The 15284-nt window shown below is 38.9% G+C and overlaps 1 protein-coding gene across 1 annotated transcript in view; it reads right to left on the minus strand.

Moving 5' to 3' along the window:
* Nucleotides 1–15284, minus strand: part of LOC142349112 (uncharacterized) — a 42671-nt gene that overhangs the window by 20378 nt on the left and 7009 nt on the right. The window contains exon 4 of the mRNA XM_075400523.1: nucleotides 14355–14463. Coding sequence (XP_075256638.1) covers nucleotides 14355–14463 — 109 coding nt within the window. The remainder of the gene's footprint in view (nucleotides 1–14354; nucleotides 14464–15284) is intronic.

A 15284-nucleotide genomic window follows, 5' to 3' on the forward strand; every position in this document is an offset into this window, starting at 1 on the left:
CATTATTTGAGTTATTGTTCTGACGCGCAGCAACATCTGGGCTGATCTTGATCTCACTATGAATCCTTACAACAAATATTTTTTTAGATTTTAATGGCGCGCGACCTTTTTTTTCTAAATAATTCAGCTATGGAAAGGTTTTTTATGTAAAATACGGACGAGAAATTAAAATCATGGCTCACTTTTTGACAAATACTATTTAAAATAAATGAGACCCAACGAGATGGTTTCAGACTTAAGCTCATGGTTTTCATGGCTCTGACAAATTGTTTTTCGTAAAATTTTTATGGACTTCTTTCATTTTGCTTTCATTTCTTATACGTTTTCTAGCCCAAGGACTAAGTGTCCCCAATCAACAATCCAATAAGCTTTTAGATAGTATAAAAGAACATAGTCATTTTTTTCTGTTGTTATCTGATGTCTGTTATGACTTTCAGTACAATTGTTTTGAGAAAATATTGGTGAACTTTTAAACTTTGCCACTATTTTATGTCATTTCTTTCAAATTCGGGCGTAGTCTCAGTAAAAACAGGCGGAAACTGACTTCTTGTGATTTCTAGGTTTATGTCGGTAACGATTCATGATCAATTAATAGTTTCTCTATTTTGGGACAACGCGTTTTCAGTTTTTCTTTTTTTTGCATAATTTATTTCAAAATTGCATATTTTATGAGTTCATTTTGTTTCCTTGTCGATTTATCACATCATTCACAAGTCCAATTAAACAAAGGCATTTTAGAGAAAATGCAGAATGTTCGAAAAAGGCGTATCTGGATATGTTAAATGTTTTTGTTGAATAGTTTATGCTTTTTGGGCTGCGACACATTTATCTCACAAAACCTTAATTTTTTTTTATTTTGCCTATGTTTGTCTTTTTTCCGTTAATGTGCGCCAATAACAGTTTATAGCTGTTTCTCTTAAAGACTTTTAAATTAATATAAAACAAGTTTTTTTATCTATCTCATTTTGCTTTTATTTTTGTCACCATTTTACTCAGTCTCATTCATTGGATGTCCCAGTTACTTTGTTTGATTCAAACGCTTTTTCGCTCTTGTTCATACGTTGTGACTGATTGCTGTGACCATTTAGTTTCAAAAAATTTTGTCCAGATTTCTGTCCGGTTCAATTTTTTGGTATTTTTCTGTTGTCATATCTAAGTAGTCCTTTTATAAGGAAGGCTCGTTGTTGTTAAAATTAAAGTAAAGTGATGATTTACAGTTCTTTCAGCTAGCATCTTATTTTTATACAGCCTTGAACGATGTCATGTCGTAAAATTGTTTGAAGTTTCGGCTTCTTTATGTAATCTTTTCTTTGTGGGCTCGTGACTTAGTCTCATTAAAAACAGACTCAGTTGGCTCGCTGAGTTGTTGAAACTTAATCCATCGCTTTTTGTTGTAGTTTTAAGTCTGCTATGGCTTTTGAAAATATGTTTTTAAAAAAAATTGAGTTTTTGAGCTTCGTCTTTTTTTAAATAGTTTTTCTGTCGATTTGTAGCTCAGTCTCTGTAAAAACAGGTCACAACCCCTTTCCAGTGGGCTATAACTTATTCGTTATAACGGTTTTAGCTTTCAAACATTTGCTTCTTGTCTTTGTAACTACCGTTACTACGAGATTTTCGTTGATTTTATTGGCTTTGAAATTTTGTGCAGTCAAATTGTGGATAAAGACATGTCTTATTTGCATCCTTTTTAGATATAAATGAACATTTTAACCGGTTTCAGTTGATATCTAATGACATAAATAACTGTGAAATTAATTGTTTTAAAAAATGGAAAAGTATTTTTGAACTTCGCTTTTGTTTTGGTTTTTGGTTTTTTTTTGGTTTTTATCTGATGAGAGTTTGATTTTGTTATAATTTTTTCTATTATAGACATCGAATTTTGTTCGTAAATAATGTTTGTTGTTTGAATTTTATTATTGTACCTTCTAGTAGTCCTGTTATCAACAACTTTGATCAGCCCTCTAACGTGAAATTATTGTATTTTAATGGTTGTATATTGAACGATGTGTTTTTGAAAGTTTTCTATCTCTTCATTTTTTGGTAGCCAATTAAATCAAGAATGTGGATGAGGGGGGTCGGAACATTATGTGCATACGCACATTTTCGAGCCTCCTTGTTCTCCTATAATTACAATTTGACCTTTTTGCCAATGAGAAACGATTTATATTTCCACTTTGGTCAAGTTTGTTGGATTTGTTTGTCTTAGATCCTTATTGTGTGACCCAAATAATTTATATTATTTTATTTGTGCCGCTCCAATGTAAATTGAGTTTTCGTTAATGAAACTTACTCTCATTACTGTTCCCGATTACCGTCCGTTGTAAAATGTTTTATGCCACTATGTGATATCATGATAATCTTTGTGTCTCATTTACAATTAAATTCAGGTCTTTTTCTTTGCTGTTAAAAATCAGTTTGAAAAAAGCCATTTGACGAAAATTTTAATCACATGACATAGTTTTATCAAATTTTATCTCATTAGCTACATTTCTACAGAGCCAGGTTGAGAACTGAAATAGCAGGGATCTCAATGAGTTTCTTATAGCATCGTGAAATCAGAAACAAGTATAATTATTGACCACATCTCCGACTGAATTGTGCGACTTTACACTTCCGCTCAGTTTTACCTTCATTATAAACGCCCTACTATTTTTCATATTATTTTCTGGAATAAATATTTTGTGTTAAATGGAATAAATATTTTTTTGGAATGTATAAATATTTTTGGAATAAAGTGTTAAATGCTTAGCTGAGTTCCGTTGTTTAATTATCCGGTTAATGTTACTAGAAAATAATTCATGAGTATTATCTTCATCACTTTATTGGATAAATTGGTCAGTATTTATGATTTATTTTTTCTTGCAGTTCAATTTTTAGCCCAAATAATATCAAAATACTTTTCAATGATTGCTATTTGATTTGTAAAAACCAAAACAAGATTTACTCTCAAAGTAGATGAGTAGCAATAACCGTTTTTTTTTTCGTTAATCAAACTTTTTGAACAATTTATCCGTAGCCGCAATTTTTCTCCAAATTATTTGTGTTTTCAGAAAGTGAAAACACAATTAGTGAAGGAGGCCCATTTTCCTCCTTGAGGCCATATATCAAGAAACTTCTTTTGAACACGTTCAAACTTGAAAAATATCAAAAGTTCCTAGCGTTTTTTCATTGAAAATGATTTTCATATAAATTCTGCAAGAAAATGAGCCGGTTATTCATTGGAATATACAAAACTGGTTATTCATGGGAATATAAGAAACCGCTGGCTATTCACTGGAATCTTTTCTTCAAGGTTTTTTGAGGTTTCATTAACAAAACGTTTGTCAATAAAGTTTTAAAAAGAATTTTGTCCCATTTTATTTATTTATTTTACTGTGCAGCAGTCTTGACTTTTATAAATCATTTTGCTTTTGGCATTTAAGTTGAATGCTAAGATGGCAATATTGTTAAGAGGATAAATAAAGTTATTCATGTAGCATTTTTCCACACGGGGCAGTGAAAATGTTTTTTTTGTTCAGAAGTTGCTGAACAGCTCCACTGAAAAGCATGCATTAAATGTAAACCTAATTGAAATCCAAAATCATTTTGTTTTTGTTCAGTTTCCTTACTCTTAGTTTTTTTTATTTTAAGAAGACTGACTTTCATGTCACGAAACGTTTTTCCAACTTCTAATTTGTTTATAATTGCTCTTGCCAATTTATTCTCAATTGGAAGTTCACCAATACTCCAATTTCTCAGAAAGTTAAGACTGATCAATTTAATTGTCAATTGCTCATTTTTGAAGATGTAGTGAAATCAAATTTTGTGAACCTATTGACACTAAAAAACCTCTTCAAGAAATATTAGGACGAATAAATAGGCTATCCCAAAGCTAACCAAGTTGACTTCTTCGCTCAATATCAACCGTAGTCAGAAGAATCCATTTTTAGTCATATACTATACTCAAAAACCGGGAGAAAAAAATTAGCCGTCATTTTTTTAAATTAAAAAGGTAACTGTTTCAAGAAAAAAAGAAGACGGCGCCAAAACTTTTTGTCCAAAATAAGTACGCAACAATTTTTTATATTGTCGATCACATAATGATCAGCCAAATTAGAGAATATTATCCTTTTTGCTTAGTGTTTCCATGATATCCTCGTTCTTGCCAAGTTCACAATTGATCACGATCTGACGCACTCGGAGATTAATCAGCCATGATCAGACAAAATGTCGTTCAACAACGGATATCCGTTTCTGGATGGCTTAAAAGCAACCAACATCAGATATAACTTAATCAACTTTAATTTTTTGCATTATTATTTTGAAAAAAATTTTTTAGCACTTTCATCTTTTTCTCTTGAAACTTTTAACTTTTTTAATGATTAAGCGACGACTACTTTTCTACCTGCATTTGAGAATTTTTACGACACAAAGGGCAATAGTTAAATAACATTCATAGAGGAGCGTAAACTTTAACCTGTGTTTGATTAGGGCCTACATTTGCGCACCAAACAACCCTTTTTCTCGTTGCTGAGGTAAAATCAGCCAAAAACTAAACTTTTGTCTTCTAGACTTATAAGTTTTGTGGATTTTAAACCCACGTGGGGCAGTCTATGGGGCAGTTTTTGTCTCGCCTATGGTGTCTCGCCTGTGTGCGCTCAAAAATGGTCTGCGTCATAAACGATTACCTCAACCTGGCACATTTTCTTTGAGGTGTTAACCACAATATGGCGCATGCCATTACCGCTTTCATTATCGGCCTCATGCAGATAATAGAAAACTATAATCAATTAAAACTGCGTTCATAATCCGCAAATATCTCGTTAATGATGAACTGACAAGCAGACTTCGACAAAGGTCCTCGACCATGCAATCAAAGCGCGTTGTAGTCGCCTCCATTATCTGATAATTACCTGATTACGGATGATAGAGGTGCAAAACAGTCTTTCGGTGGTCAATTCATTTCACTTTATAAAGCAACAACGTGTAAGCAACGATCAAGACTTCAAGTGGAACTTAGACGGCAAGGTTTTTTTGATGCTCTTTTACCGGTTTTTTTGTCTGATGTTATTGACGTCAAAGTAGGTTCGTAATTGTCCAACAATTGTCTAGATAACCTAAAAATCTTAAGCCGAAAACCAGCTTTATCGATACATATCGTGGTTATATTTACTTAAAATTAGGTTAATTGAACTTTTTCGGAACGCTCTACGTATATTTGAAAGTTTTATGCGCATTTAAATTCAACTTCAAATACTCGAATCTGATTGGTTAATTTTCATTCATTTACTACTTAACATCCTCTGGCCCGGCAGAAGATGTTGGGAAAACTGGTACAAGTTTTACGAGCGGGCGAAGGAGTGAACCGGTTGACTTACGTAAAACGGCGGAGCGGGCGACATCGGAGTCGCAACGGAGTTCCACAATCCGAGCGATAGGGTAGTAACTCCTAGGGTTGGTTTCTTCAACTATCCAAACCAAGTCACCGGTCTTAAGGTGTTGCTCGGCAGGCGTCTGCCACATAGAGCGTCGGTTCGGCGTCGGTACGTGCTTTCTGATCCAACGGGACCAGATCGCATTAGCGTACGACTGCGCACGGGCGTAACGTTTACGATGATCAAATTCATTATTGCCGACAAGAGACGGAACACCGGAAGAGTATACTCCTAAAAGAAAGTGGTTGGGCGTTAAAGCGTTCAAATCGCACGGATCAGCGCTTACGGGTGTTAAAAGACGCGAATTGGGAGCATTCTCCACGAGACAAAAGGTAGTATGCAGCACCTCATCCGTGAGGCGACGAATGCCAAGAATAGTATACAACACGCGCTTGAAGCTGCGTACCAACCTCTCCCAGATACCACCCTGATGTGCTACGCTTGGTGGATTGAACCTCCGCATTATACCTTTGTGAGCGATCTCAACTGCAATATTGAGAATGTTCCACTTTTCGACCTCTTCTCGGAGTTCTTTCTCCGCGCCAATAAAGTTAGTGCCATTTTCCGACCAAATCATGGCAGGTGTAACCCTACGTGACACAAACCGCTCAACTCTCATAACACAAGAACTGGTGTCCATGGATGTAACTATCTGGACAGCGCGAGTAGTGAGACAGGTGAAGAGGAAGCCCCAAAATTTCTCATTAGTGCGGCAGACAAAAACATAGAACGGCCCAAAGTAGTCAACATCGGTGTTCGTGAAGAGAGGACACTGGCAAGCAAGTCTCTCCTTGGGTAAGTCAGAAATGATTGGTTGCATAGTTACAGCATGGAATTCTCGGCATCATAGGCAGTTTGCTTTGATGGAACGCAAAGATGATCTTAGTTTCGGTACTGTATAGTGTTCCGGCAGAATTGATCTTAGATGTTCAACACCTTGGTGATAATGCTTTACGTGGGTGTGGTCAAGGAACAGTTTTAAAAACAGAAGACGTGCTTCTAAAACGATTGGGCAGTTTAAGTTAAACGCAACTTCCGTTAACCGCTTGATGCGGCCCGAGGATTGGATTAGTCCATTTGGACTAAGGAACAGTGAATCCGGAGCAATTCGGCTGCTCCGTTCAACAGATTTTTTGTCAAGAAGATCTCTTCTTTCGGTTTCAAAAGACTCTCCTTGCACCAATTACTGTAGATGGCGCTGGGCTTCGTCAAGCTCATTAGGGTCAGTAATGCTACCGTCGAGGTTATGTTAGCCGGCATGCTTCGGCAAAAGCCGGAGAACGTATGCGGCAATGCGCAAGTACTTTTGATAAGAACTAAACTTATCAAACAGAAATATTGAAGGAACGGGAGTTGTCCGTTTTTTGACAGATGTAGCCAGAGATACAGTGTCTTCTATTGTGACTGCTTGGTTGACGCCAATTGTGATGTTATTAAGGACGTCTTTGTGCGGTACAAATGGGAAACGTAAATTAGTTAAGAAATGTTGGCCTTTGACCCAACTGCACAGTTGCAAAACTTCAGCGGACATTTCACGCGTGCCAGCGTCAGCGGGATTATCCTTAGTTGTGACATGGTTTCACTGGTCAACGCTGGTATAACCCAAAATTTCACAAAGCGGTTTGCAAAAAAGATTGGTTGCTTTTCATTAGAGTTTATCCAATGAAGAACGTTCGCGCTGTTTGTCCATATGAATATCGGGTAACAGTTACAGTAAGTGCCTGAATAATTCAGTTCATCAGCCGAGTGGCAAGTAGAGCTGCTTTCAATTCCAATTTTGGGACAGTCATTACTTTCATTGGCGCCACGCGAACTTCCCCACTACAAACGGAAGCTGTGTTTTTACCTTGCCCGTAGGAGTTGTTACTCGGCTCGAAGAAATGCGACTGCACTAAAAATTTTCTGGGAACTGTCATCAAACATATGCAATTCTACATTATCAAAGGGTCCAGTAAATTAATTTCGAGAAATTTTGATGTTTTCAAGCTTTGGTTAGTCCGCTCTTCAAACCAAAAATCTTTGAACTTTGTCTTGCGGGAGCTCATCCTCTCAATTTTTTCCTGTGACACGCCAGATGTCTTAAGAGCAGTCAAGCCCCAACAGTAAACGGTGCGACAAGACCAATAGGGTCAAAGACTTTCGAGACCAGACTTAGGACCAAGCGCTGAGTGAGTGACTTTGTGATAGCGCACCTGTACCCCTACTCACAACTTAAGTGTCATTAGTGTAGTCCCACTTTAGCCCAAGCACGTGCGTTGAATCCTCCTAAGATGAAGCAATAAACTTGCGTTCAGTAGATTGAAGAGTAACAGCAATTCAACCAGCCAGATTTGGCAAATTGGTTACAAACTTTGTAAGCTTAAGCCCACCGAGACGGAGAACAAGTACCAATTCATTCGATCTATTGATGGCTTTCTCAGGAGACTCCACTGAGTCAAGGTAATTGTCCATGTAAAGGTTTTCAAGGACGGCTTTTGCAGCTTTGGGGTAAAACTTTGCGTTCTCTCTCGCAGTGCTTTGTAATGCATATTTGGCGCATGTGGGCGAGTCTTTAGCCCCGAATATATGGCGCTTTTATTGATACACTACAACGTTAGTAATGGGGTCCGCCCGCCACAGAAAGCGAATTGATGGTTGGTCTGATGGTAATACACCAACCTGTAGAAACATTCCCTCATTCCCTCGATGTCGGCAGAGACGGCATATGGATGTTGCCGGAAGCGAAGAAGTACGTGAGTAAGGTTTTGGAGCAGATCAGGTCCAGTGAACGAGGATTTAGTCATTGAGTCACCATGAAATTTTGCTGCTCCACTGAACACCCTAAGCACCTTATTCGATTTGTTCGGGTTTAAAACCGGATGGTGGGGTAGATACCACTCTTTATCGGACCGGTTCTCAACCTTGTGAGCCTCCGGAACCTCAATGACATACCCCTTAATTCGATCTTCCTTGATTGTACTAGTATACTTCTCCCTAAGTTCTTCATCCTTGGCCAATCGTTTCTCGAGAGACTTTAGCTGCACAAGGGAAGAGAAGTAATTATTTGCGAGCTTTGTGTTATCTGCTGCCCACAGCATTCCGACATCGTATCTCAGGCCATTGTGAATAGTGGTACTTTCACGGATTTCGTGAGTCCTTGTGTCTGCTGCAGATCGTGGGTCGACCTGCTTGCTTATCCCAAATAATTCAATGTCGTACCATGACTTAACTTGACTTGCTTACTCATTGTCATGTTCGATATCACTTTAAAGCACGTTGAGGTTAAACACGAACTTGATGGTAACAGACCGCTTAAAACCCAGCCTATGGGTAAGCGTAGGGCAACGGGTTTACGCTTCTCATTGGCAGAGAAGTATTCTAATGGGCGGATGGCATCATAGACATCTTGACCGAGTATCATCCCAATGTCTTTATAGATATATGTTACGGGATCAAGGACTGCTAAGTGTGGATAAGTCTCTTGCAGGGCCTGTACATTTATCATTATATCTGAGCTGACCTTCAGACTCTCCTTAACGAAAGGGTTGATGGTAAGTGGTTCGAAATCCTGATGTTCTCTTGTCTTCATAGTATTTTCAACAATCATAGTGTCAACTACTTCTTCGGTATTATTACCCTTGGCAGTCAGCTTTAGTGCTTTACCGTGCAAACCGAGTCTATATACGAGACTACCGGCCACCCAAAAGTAACTGCAGGCGGTATCACACAAATCTAGAGCCCTGGTATCTAAAGCGGACGAACTGACCAACTGCAATTCAGTCACCTGAAGGAGCCCCTTAACGTCAGTAACTGATGACATCGTTGTGGTCTTGTTAAACGGCTGTTGACTAGTAGTTGCTTTACTTTGACCTGTGTTGCCAGAAGACTGGATATTATTGGGATTTGTTGACTTTTTTGCTGGGAAAACGCTATCTGCTCCAAGCAGTAGTGTGTTATGCGAACTATTACACCCTTTTGCTCGGCTCTTTCTTGGTTGAGGGCACTGGCGGAATGTGTGCTTGTCCCGTAAGCACGAAATGCAAAGTTTGTTATCTGCCACCAACTTAGCTCTCTAGATTGTAGTCTTTTCCTTGAAAACTCGACACTCCCATAGCCGGTAGTTACCTTTGCGTACAATGCAGCGAGAGTAAGTGTTTACTGAAGAAAATGGAATTTTCTTCTCTGATTGCCCTTGTTGTAAATTTGCTGCAAACATTTTTGAGGCTGTTTTGGTGTTGGTTACTAAAGTGCTGTTTTCATCAGATTTTGCCGTGGTTGCGCTATGTATCATAAGATAGTGGGCTTCAGCCTTCTCTTTAGGCCTGTCGTTGAAGTCGAGGAGGGTGAGTTTAACCCAGTGCTTTTTAACCGTAAAGACCGACCATGACTCTTTCATGTTTGGTGGTAACTTCTGTACTGCTTGGTTAAGTAAGGAAGCGCTCTTCAAGTCAGCATCATATGTCAGTTTATCTGAGTGTGCAATTACGACTGCTTCTGGCCAGCCAAAATTACGTTCTAAAGTCCTTAGTGAATCATATTACATTAAACCACAGTAAGCAAACTCGACGATTGCAATCTTTGCTTTACAGGTGACGAGTGTTTTACGGTACGTCAAATTAACGTCATCAGTGAGGGACTGCGAGTCAATCGAGCTTTTGAATTGACCATACCACTGATGCCACTGTAATGGGTTGCTATTAAATTGTGCAAGTTTCCACTCGGGCAGAGGGTCGTTTTTCTTACTATATCGCATCAGCTAATTCCCTAATCAATGACGCATTGTCCGGTATTGGAGGGGCAGGTGCAGACACCTGCAGACCACTCCAACTCAACGGAGTGGGCCCAACATAAAAATATTTTTGGCTAAAAAACCGGAGTGGCTAGACAAGGTACCACATTACTAGTAGTTGCGACCAGGTTTTCCTGTTGTGCGCCTGATGGTGATTGCATATCAATCAAAAGGGTGAATTTTGATATATTCGTAGTAGAACATTAGTGCCTGAGGGTGCGATATGTGCCTGTATATTTGGAGAGACACTATTCACTGTGGAATTGTCTTGGTTGACTTTTGACGGTCTGTGCTTTGGAAAACGCCAATGACTCATATTCGGCCCGAAATGTTGGTCAAGAGGGATATTGGGAATATTTGGAACAGGAGGAGCAACGGAACGTACGACTTTGTGTACTTGGTTAGTATCATTTTGAAAAGTGTTGTGAACGGGAGACTGAGTGATCAAAGGCGTGTGTGGGATGGGATCCGAGAGGATAGGTGCAAATACTGGGTTCGGGATGGGAAGGGCATTAGGACGAGTAGGTTCGAAGTTGTGCTGTTGAGTGTTTGGACTTGGTGGGGAGCTTGGGTTCACAGGAACATTTGTTAAGGGGGCTGGATTATTTGTTTTCGGAAAAGGGGGAAGAGTGGCGTTTGGGGCTCACGGAACAAAAATAATTTGTTGTCGGCAGCATATACGCTGGGTCAAATTGTTCTCAGGCAGACTTGACGTTTCAGGTCCCCTAAATTGTGAAATTTGAAATTGTGCGTGTTGAAAAAAACTCGGACAAAAAATTTTTGATTAATTTGCTAAGCGAACGACTGTGGTAAAACGGGCTGTTGATTGGGCAGTGAAGAAGCCCCTGGGACTTGTACAGAAGGCGGGTGACAATCAGCGGTTCCTTGGTTAGTTATGCTCGGATGCGCCGTTCCTTGTTGGCCTGTTTGACTCATATGCGCCCGTAGGTGCGCCTGGCACAACGCCTGTGTGTTAGCAGCAGCCAAAAAATTCTCAGGTGGGGTATAATAAGGGTGAGTTGCTGCAAGGTCTAATTGCTTAAAGAGTAATTGCCTCTACAATTTTAAGGAACAGAGTGCCTCAAAATTTCAGTGTTGTGATGTTCCACTGTTTCACTGTTGTTGCGTCTAGGGCATTCTGGAAAGTCATTCGTAACCTCTGGTTCACCAGTTTTATCCTCTTTGTTAAAACTTAAAGCAAGTGAGGTGTTGATCCAGTCTTGGACGGCCTTTTCACTTCTCATTGAGCTCCCAGCACTAAGCAGTTGTTTCAGAGTGACTACCTTTAGAAACGTCGTCCAACAATTCAAATTCTTGTAGAGTTGCCTCTGCCAACCGTTTCCTGTTGCTTTCCTCCAGTTCATCTAAATCCATTTGTTTTTTCTGTTTAGCGAAGCGGATGGCTGCCTCATTTTGTTTTGCAATTTCTTCGCGCTTCATTTTAGCGATTACATAATCATGTTTACGCTGACTAGATGTTTTTGACGAGGCCATCTTTGAGGGATTTCTAGAACGAAAAGAAGCCCTCGGTTCCTGAAGTTCACTCACTTTATCATCAGCACAGTTGATGTTGTTTTGTGCTTAAGTGAGGATCTTGTAGTTCTTTGTTGGCATTGCTTCCAAATAAGACTTTTATGAAGGAACAAGTGCACTTGGATCCTCCGTTTTTCCAGCAAGTGCAATCAGGGTCTTATTTTTGTCTACAACAGTCATAAAGGTTTCGTTGCAGTTTGTTACTAGGCGTTCAAGTTTCACTCGCCTACTTTGACTATTTATACAATGAAGGATATCTTCATGTATAGCAGGCAATTCAGCTTCACGCTTTGACCTGGCGGCGTACAACTTTTTGATCAAGACTTTTATACATCACGAAGTTTTTTTTCCAAAACCCAGCAGAAATACCACCGCACATGGTTATATTTATATGCACACTCCAAACAAACCAAATCTACGCAAAACAAACCCAACGCAAAAGACACCAAACACAGTACACTGAGACAGTTTGTAAAAAAAACCGCCCTAAGAGCAGAAAAGATCGTCGAGCACAGTGCCCGACAAAACAGAAGTGGAGCGCTGAAAGCTATGCGCTCAACGCGGCAGGAGACGAAGGACAAACGTAGTCGAGCGAGCAACGCGCGGCGAAACGGAAACGTGACAGACTGGATGTCGAGCGATTAACGCGCGATGCAACGGAAACGGGACAGACAAGAATTCGAGCGAGTAGTGCGCGACGGAACGGAAACGAAACAGACGGGAAGTCGAGCGAGAAATGCGTAACGCAACGAAAACTGGACGGTGGCGAAAGAACGGGCGGGAAATGAGCGAGGAGGTTGGAAAAAACTATGTTAGCAGACCAAAGCAAAAACTCAACCAAACAAACTAGCCGTAACTCCTGAACAAACTTAAGTCACACCCTAGGAAGAAGGAGAGAAGCTACTGCAAGACAAGCTAGCATAAATCAATATGGGGCTTAATATAACAACAAATGAATTAGAGGCAATGCAATAGTACACTAAAAGGATGAAAAGGTCTAAAAATTTACTAGCCGTAACTCCAGAATAAACTTAAGTCACACCCCAGCAATACCCAAACCAAAACAACCAATCAGCATGCTAACAATATTAAACAAGCTACAGATAAATTAAATAAACTACAAACGTGTATTTATAGATTTTGACCGTTGGAGAAGTCAAGAAACAATCCAGCCGTAACTCGAGAATAAACTTAGGTCACACCCTAGAAAGCAAAAGGAACAAACCAACTACCAATCATACAGTTACACACAAACATACAGCAGCAAAAACAATATACTACAACAGGAGGGCTAGTAAATTAGTAAACTTCAAAAAATCAAAAGGCAATCCAGCCGTAACTCGCGAATCAAGGGGGAGGCTTTGGCTCGACCGTAAAAAACTGGTGCGTTTATGTTTCTCGTTAAGAAAATTCCTCGCCTGTATTTTTTAACGCACCGTACCTCCTATGTGCGCTCAAAAATGGTCTGCGTCATAAACGATTACCTCAGCCTGGCACATTCTCATTGAGATGTTAACCACAATATGCCATTACCGCTTTCAGTATCGGCCTCATGCAGATAATAGAGAACTATATTCCATTAAAACCGCGTTCATAATCCGCAAATTTCTCGTTAATGATGAACTGACAAGCAGACTTCGACAAAGGTCCTTGACCTTATGCAATCAAAGCGCGTCGTAGTTGCCTCCATTATCTGATAATTACCTGATTACGGATGATAGAGGTGCAAAACAGTCTTTCGGAGGTCAATTCATTTCAGTTTATAAAGCAACAACGTGTAAGCAACGATCAAGACTTCAAGTGGAACTTAGACGGCAAGGTTTTTTTGATGCTCTTTTACCGGTTTTTTGTCTGATGTTATTGACGTCAAAATCAGTTCATATTCAATCAACAGTTGTCTAGAAAACCTAATAATTTTCAGCCAAAAACCAGCTTAATTGATACACATCAAGGTTATATTTACTTAAAATTAGGTTAAATGAACTTTTTCCGACCTTTCTACGTATATTAGAACGTTTTGTACGCATTTAAATTCAAATTCAAATACTCGATTCTGATTGGCTAAAATTCATTCATTTACTACGTAACAACGGAAGATCAACTGGGTCCTTGTGCCATAGGTTTTGAAAACAGCGACAACGACGAAAGCTACTTGGTCGTTGCTTTAAAAAAATGTCTTTATTTGACGAGGCTTGAAGGATGCTTTTTTTGTTTGGGAACCACCAATATTACCAATAAAGAAGTTTTTAACTGTGTAGGTCGACATAATCAAAACACAACTTAACGAATCTTTCCCATGTATAAAACGACAGCACTTAAACTTTTAAACTTTCCACAGTTTTGGTTTGAAATACCTTGGAATAATGTAACTGGGAATAGCTGCACCTTGAACATCTTATCTTGACTTCTAATTTTTGTCTTTTTCCTCGGACAAACTTGATTTAAACCTTGAGGGTAATCGAAAAATTGAATAAATTCCCTGATTTGGCACAAAGAACTTCAAATCTAAGCTTAATTTCTAGATAATCGGGAAATCTTAGATTTTCAATTCAATCATAATGACCAAGCAAATTCTTCCATGAGATTAAGCGTTTCAGCCGGTTTGTGATAAATGTTTATGCAAATATTACTATTCATACCTGATGAGTTTTTGAGGCTTTCGATGGCCTTCTGAGCTCCCAGTCTCATCTGTGCTTTTAACTTGTACTGCTCCTCTAACTGCTCCAGCCTCATTATGTGGTACTCAACCTACAGCAACAACAAACAAGCAAAAACTTAGAAAGGAGGAATTAAAGGTACATCTAGCTAATTGTTCCGACCCCTCTTAAGTGGGGGGGGGGGGGGAGGAACTATATACTCAAATGGGTTTTTTTGTTCAGTCAATTTTCGCCGATCGATATTCATCGTAGAGAGTTGAGACTAGTATCATTAGAAAACTCGTCCAGCGTAGAATATGGAATTAAAAAGATTTTTCAAATTTTCGTTTTCTACAGGGAGTTATCGAGGTTTAAACTTCTAAAAAAAAGTAGAGCGAATTCACGTTGTTTTATTCACATTTTCCGAAATTTTTGCCAAATTTTTCGTCAATTTTGCTAAAATTTGTTGAAATTTTTAAGAATAGTGTCGTTGACTTTATTTTTAAGGACAAACAAGCCTTGTGCATTAGTCTGATTTTTTTTTTGTCAAAAAATCTGGCTAAATATTTCAAACTTTTCAATCAAAAACAGAAGGAAATAAGTTTCTTTAGTCCACTTTGATTAAATTTGCAGGAAGTACACGCCCAAACATCACTAATACAATCTTTGTAGACTCCGAAGGGGCTATTCTTACTTCCGATGAGAGTGCTCTGTAATTAAAAACTTATAAAACTTTGCAGTTTTTTGCTAGCTTTACTCGTTTATTATCAAAAATGCAGAACTTTTTTGAGTTTTCAACTAACAAATTATCTATATCTACAATATTCGGACAATCAATAGTTCCCAACGGACAATATGCATTAGCAGGGCTAGTTTTAGGCCAATCTTGGACTTTTACAATCAAAAAAGAATTCGGATTGCAATCAGTCGGTC

This window comes from Convolutriloba macropyga, chromosome 11, assembly GCF_964194025.1.
Source record: "Convolutriloba macropyga chromosome 11, txConMacr16.3, whole genome shotgun sequence".
Classification (NCBI taxonomy): Eukaryota; Metazoa; Xenacoelomorpha; order Acoela; family Convolutidae; genus Convolutriloba; species Convolutriloba macropyga.